The 18623-nt window shown below is 49.0% G+C and overlaps 7 protein-coding genes and 1 non-coding gene across 8 annotated transcripts; 4 read left to right on the top strand and 4 right to left on the bottom strand.

The window, feature by feature from the left end:
- Positions 1–118: 118 nt before the first annotated feature.
- Positions 119–2147, top strand: BDV27DRAFT_170383 (SDR family oxidoreductase/polysaccharide deacetylase family protein; the record flags this gene model as incomplete). The annotated part of the gene is made up of 5 exons (XM_032075283.1): positions 119–155; positions 246–825; positions 888–1183; positions 1248–1625; positions 1684–2147. The coding sequence occupies 5 exons, from the start codon at positions 119–121 to the stop codon at positions 2145–2147; spliced, it is 1755 nt and encodes a 584-aa protein (XP_031920671.1).
- Positions 2148–2278: 131 nt separating this feature from the next.
- BDV27DRAFT_139098 (ATP-dependent Clp protease ATP-binding subunit) lies at positions 2279–5469 on the bottom strand. The gene has a single exon (XM_032069375.1). The coding sequence runs from the start codon at positions 5306–5308 to the stop codon at positions 2522–2524; it is 2787 nt and encodes a 928-aa protein (XP_031920670.1). The 5' UTR covers positions 5309–5469; the 3' UTR covers positions 2279–2521.
- A 698-nt stretch (positions 5470–6167) lies between these two features.
- On the top strand, positions 6168–7390 carry BDV27DRAFT_139096 (uncharacterized protein). The gene is made up of 2 exons (XM_032069374.1): positions 6168–6423; positions 6499–7390. The coding sequence occupies exon 2, from the start codon at positions 6656–6658 to the stop codon at positions 6887–6889; it is 234 nt and encodes a 77-aa protein (XP_031920669.1). The 5' UTR covers positions 6168–6423; positions 6499–6655; the 3' UTR covers positions 6890–7390.
- Positions 7391–7619: 229 nt separating this feature from the next.
- On the top strand, positions 7620–10066 carry BDV27DRAFT_139093 (uncharacterized protein). Its single transcript, XM_032069373.1, has 4 exons — positions 7620–8116; positions 8182–8364; positions 8707–9438; positions 9513–10066. The coding sequence occupies exons 1-4, from the start codon at positions 8054–8056 to the stop codon at positions 9654–9656; spliced, it is 1122 nt and encodes a 373-aa protein (XP_031920668.1). The 5' UTR covers positions 7620–8053; the 3' UTR covers positions 9657–10066.
- Positions 10067–10078: 12 nt separating this feature from the next.
- On the bottom strand, positions 10079–11920 carry BDV27DRAFT_83867 (autophagy-related protein 27). The gene is made up of 3 exons (XM_032077736.1): positions 11244–11920; positions 10601–11114; positions 10079–10547 (listed from the first exon to the last, which is right to left on the bottom strand). Exons 1-3 carry the CDS (start codon positions 11506–11508, stop codon positions 10352–10354), a joined length of 975 nt encoding a protein of 324 aa, XP_031920667.1. The 5' UTR covers positions 11509–11920; the 3' UTR covers positions 10079–10351.
- Positions 11921–12367: 447 nt separating this feature from the next.
- Positions 12368–12441, bottom strand: BDV27DRAFT_t241. The gene has a single exon. It is a non-coding gene; the product is annotated as a tRNA-Val (tRNA).
- Positions 12442–14550: 2109 nt separating this feature from the next.
- BDV27DRAFT_83857 (tubulin-binding prefolding complex subunit GIM3) lies at positions 14551–15577 on the top strand. Its single transcript, XM_032077735.1, has 4 exons — positions 14551–14623; positions 14681–14815; positions 14973–15040; positions 15106–15577. The coding sequence occupies exons 1-4, from the start codon at positions 14606–14608 to the stop codon at positions 15296–15298; spliced, it is 414 nt and encodes a 137-aa protein (XP_031920666.1). The 5' UTR covers positions 14551–14605; the 3' UTR covers positions 15299–15577.
- On the bottom strand, positions 15577–18623 carry BDV27DRAFT_83854 (transcription factor domain-containing protein). Its single transcript, XM_032077734.1, has 4 exons — positions 18022–18623; positions 17845–17942; positions 17016–17789; positions 15577–16951 (listed from the first exon to the last, which is right to left on the bottom strand). The coding sequence occupies exons 1-4, from the start codon at positions 18481–18483 to the stop codon at positions 15856–15858; spliced, it is 2430 nt and encodes an 809-aa protein (XP_031920665.1). The 5' UTR covers positions 18484–18623; the 3' UTR covers positions 15577–15855.

The following is an 18623-nucleotide window of genomic DNA, read 5'->3' as shown; positions in this document are numbered from 1 at the left end:
TTTTTTTTGCCTTGGTCGCACTGTAGCGCAAGGAAGACTACAAGCAGACTGTTCTTTCTTCTTTAAGATGGCGACTGAGCTTCAGAATTACTCTATTGTATACTACTCCCGTTGCACCATGCCTTCAACCGGTACAAGCCGGAGAAAGTGGGATGGTCTAATCCCCATCGTTGCCGTTGCATCTCGTGTATTTAGAGTTTTTCATAAATGGCACATTCCATAATCTAACATAATCTTTTATCTAGATCAGGGATGCAAAGTTACAGCACTGGACATCCAAGCCTTGGAGGTATCTGATATACAAGGGGAGTCCTACTCCCGGCTACACTTCCTGAAAGGTGACATCACAGACGAGGAATCCGTCCGATCCAATATTGCGCAGGCCAGCAAGCGATTTGGGCCTATCAACATCTTGATCGCAAATGCGGGCATCACAGATGAAAGCAAAAACTACCCTATCTGGGAGTTGCCAGCAGAGATCTGGGATCAGACGTATCGAGTCAATGTTCGAGGAACATTCCTGACAATCAAGCATTTCTTGCGAGCAGCACGAGTGTCTCAACAGACGCTTGGTAAAGAGTTGGACAACCTAGCTATCGTGCTAACCGGAAGCGAAACGGGCAAGTTTGGTCAGGAAGGCCATGTCGAGTACGCATCTGGGAAGGCTGGCTTGCAGTATGGCCTGGTCCGAAGTGTGAAGAATGAAATAGTTCGCCTCAATAGCAAGGCACGGATCAATGCTGTTGCACCTGGATGGGTAGATATGCCCTTGATAGAAGGCAGGCTCGATGATCCCAAGGAGATGTGGGCTGAGGCCCAAGCTACGTACGTTCACCACGTCCAATCCTCTATTGCTACAATTTATAGATCTTCGCTAAATGGTGTAGGGTACCTCTGAAGAAAATCGCAAGACCAGAGGACATAGCCCGTACGATGGCTTTCTTGGCCTCTCACCGCGCGGCAGGACACATATCAGGACAGTGCTTAAGTGTCGACGGAGGAATGGAAGGTCGCTTGATCTGGAAGGAGAGCGAAGCCGTCAGAGAGACAGAGGACCGAGTCGATCACTCCGAGTCGAGTATAGTCCAATCAATTCCAAGGGCTGTATCAAAGCCCAAGCAGAATAAAATCCGGATAGCCGTCTCCATTGACCTAGACGCAGTGTCTGGATGGCTAGGGACAGGTAAGCCGTTTTTCCCATCATTATAACGATCTACAGATGCTAACCAAACCCCTACAACAACCAGGTCAGCACCCCGACAACATCCTAGCAGACTACTCCTCCGGATTTTTCGCCGCCAAAGTCGGAGTTCCACGTCTCTTAAGGATGCTCAAAAAGCTCGACCTAGCCGATCGTTGCACCTGGTTCATCCCGGGCCACTCCGCGGAGAGCTTCCCAGAGGAGGTGCAACACGTAGTCGAGTCAGGTTGTGAGATAGGACTTCACGGCTACGCCCACGAAGGAGCATACCAACTGACAGTCGAGCAAGAACGGGACGTGCTTACCCGATGTATCGACATTGCAACCAAACTAACAGGCAAGAAACCCGTCGGATACCGCGCACCTCTATACCAACTGCGCGAGTCAACATTAGACCTATTAGAAGAGTACGGATTCGAATATGGTGAGAGTTACTCCCTTTCTACCCCGACAATTCACCTTTCTAACTTAACCCAAAACAGACGCTTCCCTAACAGACCACGACTGCCACCCTTTCTTCGCCCCAAAACGTCCACCCCTCCAACCCATCAATTTCTCCCTCCCCGCCTCGACCTGGATGCACCCCATCCCACCTACAGCAGAAGATCGCCGGCCCCTCGTCTGCATCCCCTGCAACTGGTACATGGAAGACATGACCCCCATGCAGTTCCTTCCTCACACGCACAATTCGCACGGCTACACCGATGTCCGCGTGGTCGAGAACCTCTGGCGGGATCGCTTCCTGTGGATTCGCGAGAATGAGGACGAGCCCATCTTCCCCGTTCTGATGCACCCAGATACTAGCGGTATGGCGCATGTGATCGGGATGTTGGAGCGGTTGCTGACGTGGTTGAAGGGGTGGGGGGATGAGGTTGAGTTTTGTCAGACGGGAGAGATTGCGAGGTGGTTTAGGGAGCGGGAGTTGGGGAGTAGTGAGAGTTCGTGAGGTACATAGGTATATTTAAATCAAGCTTACTTTTCTTCGAATGTTTTGGAATATCTACGATGGTTATCATTTGGAATATTGATGTGACGTTCGTAGGATTTGCTCATTAATTTAAGGATTTGGATTCATTATTTTGTCGATACATCCACTTAATTCAGCTGAATCTATTTATTAGAGCACATTATCTCAATGCCGTGTACAAAAGTGCGTATAATATGTCCGAAGTAAGAAATATTAACAACATATTCCAGTATCCATAATCAAACCAGAAGGACAAAAGTCATGTTATCGTCATCAGTCATCACTCCGTGTCTTCAGAATCTTACACCCCCTTTTTTTTATTATTTGCTGATAATCCCTTGCTTTTAGTAAATTTACTCGTAGAGATCCATGTCACCACTACCGTCTTCCATCTCGGCTATGGCTTCATCTTCACTATCGAGCATGTCTTGATCTTCATCAAACGGGATCTCATGGTTTGGCAGGACATCAATACGACCATCGCGCATGATAACGCGAGCCACCTCGCCGTCAACGATGCTTCCACGTAGGATAAGAATAGCGAGACGATTGAGGACTTCGCGCTCGATGATACGAGCCAAAGGTCGAGCGCCATAAGCGGGCGAATAGCCTGCGTCGCCGAGGTAGTCTTTGACCTCCTCTGTGCATTCGATGGTGACGTTCTTGCCGTTTTGCTCCAAGCGCTTTTGAACTTCGCCCAGACGGAGATCAACGATCTTGCGGATTTCTCTCTTGGTGAGGCGATTGAAGATGACGGTGCTGGAGATACGGTTGAGGAATTCGGGAAGGAAGTAGTCACGGAGGGCGCCCATGACCAATTCACGAGTTTGAGGATCAATACGTCCGTCCTTAGTGGTGGGACGAGCCAGGAATTCGGCACCCAGGTTGGAAGTCATGACGACGATGCAGTTCTTCGCGTCGACAATTCTGCCTTGACCGTCTGTGATGCGTCCGTCGTCCATGAGCTGGAGAAGAACGGTGAGAACCTCCTTGGCTGCCTTTTCAACTTCATCGAAGAGAAGAATAGAGAACGGGCGTCGCCGGAGGCTTTCAGTCAGCTGGCCACCAGCATCATGTCCGACGTATCCCGGAGGCGCACCGATCATACGGCTTAAGGAGTGGCGCTCCTGATATTCGGACATATCAAAGCGAATCATAGCTTTGGGGTCATCGAAGAGGAACTCCGCAAGAGCCTTCGTAAGCAAGGTCTTACCAGTTCCGGATGGACCACAGAATAGGAAACTTGGCGGCGAGTTGGGGTTGCTGAGGCCAGATCGCTGGAGTCGGATTGCATTTGATACGGAGGTCACAGCCTCCTTCTGGCCGACGACTATCTTGGCAAGGTGCTTCTCCATGTTCAACAACTTGTCCTTCTCAGTGGTCTTGAGTCTGGTGACAGGGATACCAGTCCACCGGGCAACAATCTCGTTGATCTGATCGGGGCCGACAGCATCAGCGAGCAGTGTCTCCCCAGCGTCTCCGGAGCGAGCACGCCGTTCTTCATCCGCTTTCGCACGGTCCACCTCGAGTCGTTCGATCAGGGCTTTGGTCTCCGGAATGGCGTAGTACTCCAAGTCAGCGGCAGTCACTGTATCCCCGGACCGCTCTGCCTCATCTCTTTTAACCTTGAGGGAGTCGAGCTTGATCTTGGCATCCTGAATGGCCTTGCTGCGCTGCTTCTCGCTTTCGTACTTTTCACGCAGCGGGCGCAGTTCCTCGGTGACATTGGCTGCCTCCTGCTTGGCTGCCTCCAAGCGAGCTCGAGATGCGTCGTCTTTCTCGCGCTCGAGGGCATGGATCTCGATTTGCAGCTGTCGGAGCTTTCTCTCCAAATTATCCAGGGCCTCGGGCTCGGACTCACGTGTCACTCTAACGGCGGCGGCAGCTTCGTCGATAAGATCAACTGCGGAGTCGGGAAGTCGACGAGCGGTCAGGTAACGCGAAGCCAGTGTAGCTGCGGAAACAATGGCACCATCGAGGATATTGACACCATGATGCACTTCGTACTTCTCCTTCAAACCACGAAGGATAGAGATAGTCTCGTTAACAGAAGGCTCCTTCACCAAGACCTGCTGGAAACGTCGTTCAAATGCCTGGTCCTTCTCAATATATTTCCGATATTCGCCTAGTGTCGTAGCACCGATACAGTGGAGTTGGCCGCGAGCCAACATCGGCTTCAAAAGATTAGCGGCATCCATGCCACCCTCACCGCTGGAGCCTGCACCCATGAGAAGGTGGATTTCGTCGACAAATAGAACGATGGTTTCTTTAGATTCTTCGATCTCTTTGAGGACTCCCTTCATTCTTTCTTCGAACTCACCCCGGTACTTGCTTCCTGCAACCAATGAACCAACATCGAGCGAAAGCAATTTGCATTGAGCCAAGTTGGCTGGGATATCGGCATTCACGATTCGGCGAGCCAACCCCTCCACAATGGTGGTTTTTCCGACACCAGGCTCACCGATGAGCACTGGGTTGTTCTTCGTTCGGCGACTGAGGATACGAATCACTCGACGAATTTCTTCCTCACGGCCAATGACAGGATCAATCTTGCCCTCTCTTGCCAGGGCCGTCATATCAATGGTGAACTTCTTGAGGTTTTCATTCTCGCTTTCTGAGTCGGCTGTTTTAGAATCTACCCTCCTCGTACCGCGAATCTGCTGAACGGCAGAATCTAGTAACTTGACGTTGGGAATGTTGGCATCCGCTAGAGCTCTCTGGACCTGAGAGTCCTGGGCGACGGACACAATCAAATGGTCGATAGCGACGAAGCTGTCCTTCTGGGTTTTGGACAACTCGGTAGCTGACCGAATAACCTTGGCTAGTGCTGGAGAGACACTAACGGATTCAGGAGGAGGGTCTTGGCTTGGGCAGCGGACCAGGATCTTCATGAGAGAGCGTTCGAGGAGCTGAGGGTCGCCATGGGCACGTTCAATGACCTGGCGGAAGAGAGGGGCCGAGGAGGAATCGTGTGAGGGGTGTGCGGGAGCTTGTTGGTCTTTCGATTCATCTGGAGAGGGATTTAAGAGGGCCACTGCTAGGTGGACGGGGAGAATCTGAGAATGAGAGTATTGTTCAGCCAAACTGCTGGAATCCAGCAGGGCCTTGTTAGCTCTGTCTGTGAATTGAGCGCCGTTCATGGTGAAACGGGTAAATCAGTTGTGTGTGCTCGAATAGACAGGTCTGTAAGGTAGTTGAGGTAGTTGAGGTGACTAAGAGAATTAGAAGAGGTTGATTTTAACTATTATGATAGTTATCTGTATGACTGATACATAAAATAACGAAAGATGCTGGTGGTTGGAGCTCGCCGATGTCTATATAGCTCGGTATTGGGCATCCTTTTCAACCTTCCAGACCCTCCATGACGACACGAGGAACTTCCACCGCCTTCCAGAAGCACCTATGAAAAGGAGGGGTGATCCTTGGTCACTGACGTCACGTGGTGTTGGTGGCCTGATCGAACGGGCGACTGTCATCTGGACTCTTCTACTTATGACCCGTGTCAACTGGACAATTCTGGGCTATATACTCCGGAGTATGACTACTCCGTACTGAGTATGTATGTACTGCACGTGCTGTGCTTCCTCTAAGTACATTGAACTAGTTACGCTAGTCTGTACTGTAGTAGTAGTAGTAGTTGCCTGGATGCCTGGATGCCTTCCCTGCCTGGCAGCCTGAGATCTCAGAGAGATCTCAAGCCATCGATCGATAGCTCTGTACATGGTACATGTGGTACTGTACATCGGCGTTACTTGTCAGTACATGGTAAGGTACTGGAGCTTCCTGTCTTGTTTTAGAATTTCCAAGTACCTCCAAGTACCCACTCATACTAGATGGGCCAATAATCCGCCGGAGCGATTATCAACCGACGATGATGATTGGAAGAAGAGCACCGGTCGAGTCTCTCTATCCACCTGCCTAACTTAAAAACTTGAGTTGTCCCTAAGGTCAGCTTCTCTTACCCCCACGATGGGATGAATCGTGATCCGATTGAATGCAATTGAACCGTCCAACAAGGAGGGATGAGAGCGAAAGTACTATACCAGGTTGGGTCAAGATAGGGACACAGGATCACCCGCATTGGCACGATAACTTAAAATATAACCAATGCCATCCGACCACCGGCGCAATGGACCGTCACTATGGACCGCGATCGATCTCCATTGGATGTTTCAGACACATCTGCCATTGGGAACTAAGGTTACTAGTCCATGACACATCCACATCATGACTACTAGGGACGAGAATTCAATCGGCATGTTTCCCCATCACCATGGACGCCTTGCGTGGTCTGCACGATGCAACGAACTCTTCTCATAATACCTAATAGTAATGAGAATATTCCTATTATCCGCGCCATTTTACTCTCTCTTGGTATCTCCTCTCTCCTCTATTCATTTTTGGATTATTCTTCTAAGCTGAGAGATTTTCGCGGGGCTAGTCCATCCATACTAAACAATGAACCTCCCTTGTCTGGCTCGAACTCGATGTTTAGTTTATTATTGATGCTGTTTTTTCGGCTTCTCCTCTTAACCGCCTTGATTTTTATATTTAACTCCAAGATGTTAAGATCGCCGACTCTCGTTCCTTTTTTCTTTCTCTCATCCCACGTTTTTCCTAACAAACCCCCTGTCCCTTCCCTTTCTCTCTCGTTTTTTATCTTCCATCCGCCTCGTCATGACGTCAAAAGTGGACACGGCCCAAGTTGCCCTGGGTTTTGACGGATGGGATGACTTCAGGCAGCCGACATTGTTAGCATATTCTCCCGAGGCATAGTTGACTATCCTTGGAACTTTGATCCCCTCCCCCCCTCCAACGCCGGTAAGTAAGTACTAGCCCGTCCTTGCATCTTGCATGTCCACTTTTTTTTTTCCCTCAACGCAGGAGCCTCGTTATGCGCCCGTGGTTCAGGAACTGGAGTCCACTTCGTGTCTTGTCTAGACCTTAAGTGGCCCCCCTCAGCGCAGAGGATTCGATAGGAAAGGAAGGCGATGCGGCGGAGCGTCCGGTAGATCGTAATCCAAATTATCGTAGTGAGAAGGGGCGTTTACCTGATAGAGGTACTATCATGACAGCCATATCCATACTACTTCTTACTACTCTGCACCGGTGTCAAAATCTGTGATCGGAGAGACAACCTGGTTTGTCCAAGTGGATGTGAATTAGTTAGTAGTATATTTATCGCCGTTTCATTTGGGAAATAGTCATCAAGCTAAATCTGCAAGTTATCATGCTGCTTCTCCTTCGGTTTGCCATCTATGTCGTAGTCTCTCGTTGCACTTGCTTCTTGGGGAATAATCCTCAGGCGTAGTTTACTTGGTGACCGTATCTCTACTAATCAGATCCATGAGAATTCTTTTTTATTTTTTATTTTTTTGATTTTATTTTAGTATCTTTCGTCAGTGGCTAGGAACCATCGCATATTTTGGGGGTGGTGGATTTTGTTTTTCATTTTTTTTTTCTTTCTTTTTTTCTATTCTGGGCCCCCTCTTCCATCCAAACCGACGGCCCTATGAATTTCTATAAGAACCCACTCGTTCCTATCTCTCGTTTCCTGGTTCCAGTTTTCTTTTCTTTCATCGTGTTCAGTCTCAGTCCTTATCGATCTGAGTCGGTCCCGATTTGGAATCATCTTCTTTCCATTCCCCATACCTACTAAATTCTCTTCATCTTTTTCCAATCCGGCATATTGCCTCCCGGGATCATTTCCCCCCGTTCAGTGTAAAAAGTGAACCGAGTAAGACTGGATATCAGTAGCTACGCCTGTGGTGAAAATCCCTGGCGGTTGGTGTATCACTCCATATTGCTCACAGTCTTCATTTGAATCGTTGGATCACCATTCAAATAGATCTTGTCTGTCACAGACACAAGAGATAATTGCAAAGATGTCGCAGAAGCCCATCTTCGTCGCTACTCACCCCCGCGCATGCTCAACAGCATTTGAACGAGTATGATAATCTCTTTAATTCCTCCTAGTCTAACTATGTGGATACGGAATCACTAATATTCGCAGGTCTTCATGACTCGCCGGGATACCATCCAGTGTATCCATGAGCCATTTGGCGATGCTTTCTACTATGGCCCAGAGAGACTGGGCACGAGATTTATGGACGACGAGAAGACGCGCCTAGAGAGCGGCTTCAGTCAGTCAACCTACAAGACCGTGATGGATAGAATAGAGCGTGAAGCTTCTGAGGTCCGACCCTTGCTCTTTTCTCCTTTCTTTTCTTTCTCGCCGTAATGCCCTGTCCTGACTGGACGATGATGAATCGACCTCAATGGCATTCGGGATGCGTATGAGGTTGATGTAATTACTGTACCCTATTTGATCCCCAAGCACGTCTGCATGGGCTGTTCCGTCAGGGCTTCTGCGGATGCCGGATGGGACACTCGGCCTTCCCCTTTCTCCTCCACTTTTCACACCGAAGGTGTCGGATCTCAATTCCCATCTCGCAAGTGAACCACGACGATTATCTCATGTTTTTGCCTTGTATTGTCACGTCGTGGTCTTCAAGACGAGTCACTTACCGCATCGCAGGGCAAGAGAATCTTCATCAAGGACATCATCCACTATCTCCTTCCCCCAAGCGGGAAGCCAGCCAGTATTGCGCCATCTCTGCTTAGAGTGAAGCGCGGTGTCGGCACCGAAGCCAACGGCCATGCTGACAACGGTGTGGAAAGCAACGGCCATGTCGAATCGGGACAGAGCACCAAGCAGACGTCCCAGTACCCGTACTCCACAGAGCCAGAGCCAGGTAATCCCACCGTAATGCCCAAGGAACTTCTCTCCAAGTTCCACTTTGCCTTCCTCATCCGTGATCCCCACTTCAGTGTCCCTTCATACTACCGCTGCACCATTCCCCCCTTGGACGACGTCACCGGGTTCTATTATTATGACCCAGCCGAGGCCGGGTACGACGAGACCCGTCGGACATTCGACTACCTTCGGAGCGTCCACCTGATCGGGCCACATATCGCGACGAAGGAGCAGGACGCGGACGAGATCGACAACAAGCTCAGGCCCGTCATCAACGGGGTCGGTGAGGCACACGAATCGGCGGAGATCTGCGTCGTCGATGCAGACGATATGCTCGAGAAGCCGGGCCCGATGATCGAGGCGTTCTGCCGCAGCGTGGGCATCGACTATGACCCGTCCATGCTGGACTGGAACGACGAGTCCGAACAGAAGCAGGTGTGCGATGCATTCGAGAAATGGAGGGGATTTCATAACGACGCCATCGAATCGAAGGGCCTAACAGCCCGGACACATGTAAGTCTGCAGCAACAGCAACCTCTGGACCAAAGAGGGGGGGGGTTGGATAATCACTAAACCAGATTCACCAGGGTCGGCCCGTGAAAACCGAAGAGGAATTCGACGCCGAATGGCGCAAGAAATACGGCCCAGAGGCCGCCGCCCTAATCCGTAAATCTGTGGACGAGAACATGGCGGATTACCTGTATCTCAAGCAATTTGCCATGAAAGTGTAAGTCGAGAGGAAGAGATGAAGAGGAATTTAAGTTGCAGGAGAACGGACAGGAGGAATCCACTTTTTATTATTAGGTTTCCTGGGTTGTTTGCCTGTCTCTTCAATGCCGGTGATGATCATGATGAGATCTTAGCTCTGATGACGCCATTTGATGCTCCGCGTTCATTCGTGTTGTCCTTTTCTTTTTGAACTCTCCTTGCGTCGGATCCTGGTGTTTTCTTGTTTTATTACTGTTGTATCGTGTTGTATTGGGAGACTTAGTCTCATCCGTGTTACGGAGTTGTTTGGTTATTTTGACCCTGCGTAGAAGTCCGAGTAGATTGAGGTACTCCGTAGAGTATACGGAGTATATCATATACCTCCATAGAGCCTCGGCAACACTATAACATACCCCATAGATTTAGAAATTAGATTCCACTTCTCTTTCTTCGTGCTCTTCAGTCAATGTCTAATATTCAAAATGTATAATAATATATAAAGCGAGAAGCCAGAAAGACCGATGCATATCATTCATCGTACAGTACCTATCATGCACGTGCCCAATCCAACCCAGTCTGCAGCTACTTCTTATATAGATTTTCTGAGATAATATCACACACACACGGCCCCACCGTGCTGTAGAAACAAAACGCAATACCAAGTCCCAACGTAAATGAGCGAAAGAGAAACGCCTGCACCACGCTATATCTCACGGCATTATACCGCACTGTAACCGCCTCTGGACCCCGATCCTTGGAGCGTGTTGACCACTCGACGGAGCCAGTCCTGGAAGATATAGGGAATATCCCTGATAGTGTCACCGTGAGGGAGGAGATCCCATCCTCGGGCGCCGTAGCGGTTATAGTTAAGCCAGGAGCCAAAGATAAGGTAGGCAGCGATGCAGAGGAAGAGGCTGCGACACAAAGTTAGCACCCATATAGATCAGGGATAATAAAAGGAGCATACATGATAATCAACCAAGTGAAGACACCCCAGTGACTAGATGAGTCACCTTTTTTTTCTTCCAGGTAATGATCACAGGCGTACTTGGTCCTCCAGTTCAGTTTGAGCACATATGAGTCGTCATCGGCCTTTCCAAAACTCTTGAACTGGAGCGACCGGTCTTTCTCCTCGACCGGTGGCTGTTCTTTATCGTCTCCTCCTTCTGCGCGTCTCCGCTCGGCCTCTTTCTTCTCGTTGTCGGTCTCATCGGTCGTCTTCAGACCTTCTAATCCCGACCGTTCGGGGTCACATTGAAACTCGAGCACCGCGCCCGCGTCTTTCTTCTTCCCCTCATCATCGACGTAGTTACCTCCAGAGAGTTTGACCAGTAGACCCTCCTCATCCGGGTCGAGCTTCTTCAACCGGGTGATCTCGGGGTCTTTGCTTCCGTGACCAAGATGCTCGAGTCCGACAATGGGGAAGGCACGGCTTGTTTCTTCGGAGCCGTCGACCGGGTATTTGTATTGGAATCCGCAAACTTGGATATAGAATAGTTAGTATCGTACGCTGCTCGTTTGAATAGGTTGAATAATTAGGGATATGACCAATATCAGGGTTGTTAGGCCTTAGGATGAAGAGCGGATAGCAAGTGAATGAAAAAACATACTGTTCTTCGATGTCCCACACTTCAGGTGGCCCTTGATCGAAGCCCCCTTCAGAATGTTACATATATTGAGTACATATGTGGTGTTCACGACGTGTTCCTCTGTTTTCTCAACATTGTAGAGCGAGTGGACGCCGCCTAGCTCACTTAGGTCGTACTTGAACCCGTCGACGTTGATGTGGGCGCAGTCGAAGCCGCTTGCAGCGCTTAGACTCGGTAGTAGAGCGGCGGAGAGAATAATCGAAGAGAGGCCTGCTGGTATTCGCATGGTGTAAATGTAAGGGAGAGAGGATAGACGAAGGGCGCTGGTGTCGTCGGTGTACTGTCTCGTTACGGGTTGGTGATGGTAGTGTTGCTGCGGTGATAGAGACGACGGAGCTCAACTAGATGCAATCTAGAGATAACTCTTGAGGTACCAGAGCCCCTAGATTTGTCGGGGTAGTGATGTATGATGGTGAAGATTGTGAATGATGGAAGGCTGGGATATCGACGGCCGGTATGTTATGTTAGGTGACGATAGCTTTGGTTTGGCCGTTCGGGATTATCTTTCTTTTCTCCGAGACCAGCGTCAACCTCTGCTGCAGTATATCAATGGATACAGGGACGGTCACCTCAGTAGTCCAGCGATATATTGCAGGTCTCAATTCGAAACTGGAAACGTACAGGACAGAGAGATTCTAAAAATGTGTCCGGTAAATGTGTTGTGTTGCTACTACTTACTTCTTTAGAGAGCGGAGAGCACATGACATGGGCCGATGATGATGTCACCCGACCGAGAGCCAATCAATCCATTCTACATCCATGTACAGTTGTCAAACTACATTTTGTTGCCGTTAGATTCTCTTAATACTCTAATGTACCTCCGGGTATCTACCTACTAGCCAAGGAATCATCGGGGCTCTTGGCCAGCCGGGGGGTGGGTAAGAGTATGGACGAGTGCATCTGACAATAATACAGCATATACTATTGGTGCGTGTGATCCTTGTACCGGAGGACAGTGATCGTGAAGGGTGCAGATGTTCTAGATACATATATGGACGGATGTGATAGAAGGTTGAGCAGAATGCTATAAGAAATGAAGCAAAACGAAAAAAGAAACAAAGGAGAAAGGAAAGTGCAAAAACTTATGACCAGACTGGGGCTCGATCCCAGGACCTTATCGGTGTTAACGATACGTGATAACCAACTACACCATCCGGCCAACTTGTTAAAGGATGTTTATTTTTTTAATACTAACCACCTAGGCATGAAAATATTGTTTTCTACGGCATCAAGGGCTATTGTACAGTAGTTAACTCGACTCTAGGCTTTGAGAAAGAATGTAAGTTCTTTCATGGTATGCCCTATCTTTCTTGATAAAGAGATATAATTTCTGTTCCTCTCTTCTCACATTGAGAGGTCATTATGTAGTCAATTACAAGTACATTGGTGCTGTGGCCCGCCATGAAAAGTTATATATAAATATTCACGCTTGGTTTCTCGGCTTCAACATGGGACATCTTTCAGCAGCTATCGACATGATTGCTATCGTCCAAAGACGAATACACACCAGACGAAAACCTTGAAGTGCCGAGTCATAATATCGAGGTAACGAATACGAACAGATACGGCAGAACAACAACAACAACAACAACAACAAAAAAAAAAAAAAAAAAGAATCAGGATGCAATCCCATGAACCCGTAAATACTGTCCCGAGTGACAAGTGCTTTCTTCCTGCAAAAATATTTCGAATCCGTGTCATAGTCCAGTACCCATAGCAACCCTGTAACCTGGTAGCAACTATGGGACCGTGCAAAGGGCTAGATCGTAGTCGTGCTCAATGGTCGTTTTCTCAACAAACGACTACGGGCAATACTGCGAAATTACCTACTGGAAATCACCTGCGATATAATCAGCTGTAGCTCTACTATATACAGGGAGCAGGCAATACTTACCATCGGGGATAGGGCCACATGACGATGTTACGCAGGGCTTGATAGCATTAAAAATCTCCTGCGAGTGGGGGGCAAGCGCACTTGAAATCACCACTGGAACACTTGGGTGCCGCTTGCTTCATACCCTTCTGGAGGCAAGGCAAGGCACAGCTGAAGTCTTTGCACTTGTGATAGCAACAAGGGTAACCGCGGCGGCCAGGGTAAGCTTCATATTGAATGGTGGGTGGAGATAGATGGGCTGGGCTAATGCTGGAGACCAAAGCAGGGTGAAAAGCAGATGAAAGTAATGGAGATGAGGAAGAAGAAAGAAAAAGATGTGGACCTAATACTATTGGTATCTTTGACCAACTGTAACAGAAGAATCTTACATGTTCATGTTCGGATGGTATCGCATCCAGGGAGCAGATTAAAATGCGGTCTGGGAGATAGAGTACTGAATATACCATGTGAGAGATCTAATAGGACATGGAACAGTCGTGTGTACACGTACGCAGTAGACCCCGAGTTTGCACAGCTTATAATACAAAGAAAAATTCCGTATATTGAACCTAAAGCACAGTTGAGCCACCCCGTATAATCCATAGTTAACCTAGCTAAAAAGGCCCCCCACTGAACTTGAAAGCCCACAGACCCATTAACTGTGAAGTTTCCGAGCCCTTCGACGTGGCTTGCGTCTCTTCGATCCACTTTTGTTGATCTGTTCCTCTGTCCCTTGCTCCCCACTATCTACGTAAGACCAATTAAGTCCCCGACACCTGAGCTGATCACCTTAGCCAGCCAGCTGGGATGAAGGCCCTCGCGCTTGTCTTCGTCAGTGCCCTCCATCTTACCTTATACTGTGTAGTAACACTGTGTGCTGCGAGCCGGGTATTTGACGATCTATACTCCATAGATCATGTCACAACGTCTCAGAATCTCGAAGCCACTACCGAGTCTGAATGATTATTGCCGCCCATCCTCTGAGGTGAATATTGGCAAGGCTCACACACATGGAATACCTTTTTTTTTTTTTTTTTTTTTTTTGGGAACTATTTCCGGACGTCTGCCGGGGCTCTAGCAGCCTCTAGAATTATGTCTCGATTCCGGGGCACGTTCTTCTGATAAGGAGGGATGCCAAGTGCCGGACAGTTCGTCACAATCAGTTTCTTCTCCGAGATATAAGAACGAAATAGGTATAGATATATATAGTAAATATATATATATATATATATATACATAAAATATACAACACCAGTAGGTTGAAGAGAATAAGCTTAAAGTAACAAGCCCATGGACAATCAGCCACAACATCCCCGCCAAGAACAACCGTGCACAGACCACCCACCGAAACCACATCAAACCGAATTAAACTTAGGATCTATCAAGAAGCAAAACCCTCCCCTCCTCCCCAATACTATAAGATATAAACACCCACAACCTAATCACAAAAATGATGCAACATCGCATGGTAAGTCCCCCCAATCTCCCCGGCACAAAACATCCGAGCTAACCAAACACCCCACAGCTCTCGAAAGAAGAGGAAGTCTCCGCAGCGGGAGAAGAGAATGAAGTTCGTCGCGAAGACCAGGAAAAGATCAACCGCTTCAGTCGGCTTCATCAACGCGAGACGCTGCTGGAGGAGCAGTTAAAGGCTAAACAGGTCGGTTTCGTCTATCCATTGTATTTGTTTGGGTTTTTTTTTTTTTTCTTTTTTTGCATATCTTTGCGAGGGATTCACCTTGTGTCGCTGGCTTCCGGAAATGATGTTATGTTATTGACGTGGTGTGTGGTCTGCATACTGACCTTTGATACTACAGAAAGATAAAGAGGATCTCGAGGAGATCTCTATGGAGCTAGAACTGGCTGATGAGGATGAACTGGTGCCGTGAGTGTTCATTCCTTCAATTCTATTTTCCTGCTTCAAAGTGTTTGTCGCCCTGACCCCAACAGGTACAAAATTGGGGACTCCTTCTTCCAACTTCCCCTTGCCGATGCCCAATCTCTCCTCTCTTCGTCGACGGAGCAGATCGACTCCGAGGTGTCGGGGCTGGAGGAGAAGCTGAGCGATCTGCGCGACGAGTTGCAGCAATTGAAGGTGGCGCTATATGCGCGGTTTGGAAGGAGTATTAACCTGGAAGTCTAAATCATTATCGTAATATTAAAAGGTCTTAAGGATCCGTGAATTATGCGGTATGAAATTGGATTGTGAGGTTCTATCATTAATTGCATAGAGGTCAAAACAAGTTCATGATTTCACTGTATGAAACATGGTCTATTGTCTAATAAGACAAGGTAAATTCTACAACACAGAAATGCATCTTCATAGTATGCTCGATGTAATCAAACGTATCGTATGGATATCAAAGATTCGGTCGTAAGACATATCTCGTTTCACATGCTCCACTGGACCCCAGACCATCATCTAGACAAATAGTACATATAGATAATACAGTCCACCTCCTTCCTGACGAAGGAAGTCTTCGTTGCCCTGGGCGTGTGTCCCTGGTTTCTCTCGTAAGATGTTAATTTGCAGAATATTGACTGCTCTAAGCCGGTTCTCAGGACACGTTTTATATTGAACCGACAATTGTTTCATGGTCGTTCCACAAGCTGACGCCGCGAGAGTGGGTCTCCACATGGAGACAAGAGTATGCGGGGGAGTCGCAAAGTCTCAAATTATGAGCAACAGATCCAGTGATTTTAGATGATGCTTGCGATTGTCATGCGTGAGTGGGATGAGGCCGACTGTGGCTGAGGTGCTGGCTCATCACTCCCAGGACTAGTCTGCACATCCATTCTATTGTATTCCTGCTGTTGCTTTTGCTTTTCGCTGATTAGATATTGAACAGTCTGTTCAACCCAATCCCATCCCTCCCAATCTTCCACTTCTCCTGTAGACAGATTGTCTCGGGCACCGGGGTGTGGCATTGGGACAGGACTACCGAAGTCAGTCAATGTCTCCAGCTGAGAGCCAGTCTCACTGCCTTGCCACACCCAGCTACCACCAGTTGTGCCTTGCATGTCGCCCGACACGTATGCCAACATTTCTTCGTCCCGCTCGGGATCGATACCATCGGGGCGGCGTAGCCGGTCCACAAGGCACTTCAAGAAAAATGCGATGTACCGCCCACAGGCTGCATTGACCGCTCGGGAGTCTCCAACCACAGCACTTGCCCGGACACACACCAATGCGGCATCATATTCCTGGCGGAACAGCAACACTAGCACACAACGCCAGATGTGGGTGCAGAGCACAGTTCCTGCAGAGGATGCCAACAAGGGCCGCCAATCATCATTTTCAGGAGGTGAAGAGTAACCATGAGGACCCGAAGGAGCCCGCATGCAGCGTGAAAGAAGGTGAGCAGTGTCTTGAGAAATTGAAACACAGTAATCAAGTGCCAACGATCGGACTTCGGGGGCACAGAAAGGGGAAATATTATGACGATAGAGGATGAGACGGGCATTCTGCAGGTAAATGAGTGGGAGGATAGAGCGGGGATCAAGATACAGGTCGGACTTCGGGTGGTACTGTGGAGGAAATGTCGCCTGACAAGTTTGAAAGTGTCGCTCGAATATTTCCAAGGTTGCCGGGCTGATCGTGGAGCTTCTCAACGTCCGGACCAACTGACCTATCGACCGAACGACATGTATAGTGGCCAGGAGTGGAGTGGTCTGTTGGCCTTCCGCCACAATGCCACCTTCTGAAATACACCGTTCGTCGATTGGACAAGGAAGGTCAACATCGCAATCCTGATCGTTGATGAGGACCGGTTTTCCCATTTCCAGGGCGAGAAGCCTAAGGAGATAACAATCAACTAAAACGGAACCTTGTGTTATGGGATATTTGGTCATTCACATACCTGTCCCAGGCATAGACCCCCCACCACACTCGCTTGCGCATCTCCCCTTCGAGGGCTGACCACGGCCCTGACTCAATATGCAGCCCTATCTCCTGCGCTACCCTCACTGCAGATCCGACCCATACCCAACTGGCTGACTTCGCGTTGACTTCGTAGAGAAAAAGACTAACCAAAAGTGCGGCTCGGGCTTGATCCAAGGTGAAATTGTCCTTCCAGACATCGATGACCCCGCAGGAGATCCTTATGAACTCTTTCCCGTCGTGTTCCCTAGTCTTTTCCAGTGTGTGAAGTGAACCACAAGCGAAGATACCAAACAGAACGGCCGCCCACTCTCGAGGGAGGCCCAGAAGGGAACCAGTTTGGTAAACCTTTTCATACTCCGCCACGAAGCTAGGCCAATGAACTACCGGCAGGACCGAATGAATACATTCGTAGTATTGCGTGAGGAGACGGTCTGCAACCTCCTTGGGGGGGAGCGGTGGAGGATCGGACGCCAGGAGCGATTTCGGACCCGGCTGGCGATACGGAGTTGGTACTTTCAGAATTCCTCTTCCGTACTTTCGCAGATTGGCTCGAGCTTCGGTTAAGTCCTGTGATACCGGAGCTCTTGGCTGGCGCGGCGGCCGATACCCGATATCAGGGAGCTTCAATTGAGACTGTCCGGTTCCATCAACATCGAGATCGATCAGGTTGTCCGGCCTCAGCATGCCTGACCGCAGTTGTTGTAATTGCTGCTTGGTTGATAGAAGCTGCTTTTCTAAGTCCTGTACTTGCCTATGGCCCAATTAGAATGACAAAGCTTTTCATAATAAGTAGCCGTGGTACAAACTTGATGGACGACATGCGCCTGTTAGTTTCCTTCGTGAACTGGCATCGCACTTTGCGATTCGTACATTCTGTACAACTAGATGACTCCGAAGCGTCACACTGAGCCGAGGAAAGTTAACAAAACCGCGTTGGATGATCTTAAGCTAAAATGACAGGGGCGTCGGCGAAAACTCGGTACCTTGACTTTGCGCTCACGACACGCATCACAACTGGGATCTTTCCTTCTCTGACGATAGGCTCTCTTTTGTTGCAGCGGCTGCTGCATTTGCTGCTGCTGCCCGGTACCACCGGGCTGAGGAAGAAGCCCCGACGACCCTGGGGCCGAACCATTGAGCGGTGGCGCATCCGGAAGAATAGAGGCGCCTTCGGCCGGCGAGCCGCTTGATTCATAGGATCGTGAGTATGATGAAGGAGGGGGAGGCGGGGGAGGGTTTGACATCTGGTGCGGCAGTGGTTGCAAAAGATGAGCCATTCTCAATCCGCTCGCGGGTCTACTCGGCGGAGCGGAAAGAAGAGTAGGTGGAGGGCCAGCCTGTGGAAAAGGACCTGAGGGCGAAGTTACCGATTGCACCGGCGGCAACTCATAGGAAACGCCCGGTTGGCCTTGACTATTCGGCGAACGGAAATACTGCGTCTGCATCTCGAGCCACCGAACGCCAACTCATAGAGGGAGAACAAGATATAACAAAATGGATGATTTATGGCGAAGGGCGAAACGAATTTTGAGTGGAAAGGAGTGACAACCCAACAAATCCCGACACGTGCAACCTTAGGCTTTTT

This window comes from Aspergillus caelatus, assembly GCF_009193585.1.
Source record: "Aspergillus caelatus strain CBS 763.97 unplaced genomic scaffold BDV27scaffold_431, whole genome shotgun sequence".
In the NCBI taxonomy this organism is placed as follows: Eukaryota; Fungi; Ascomycota; class Eurotiomycetes; order Eurotiales; family Aspergillaceae; genus Aspergillus; species Aspergillus caelatus.
This window is presented reverse-complemented; position numbering and strand designations above follow the sequence as displayed.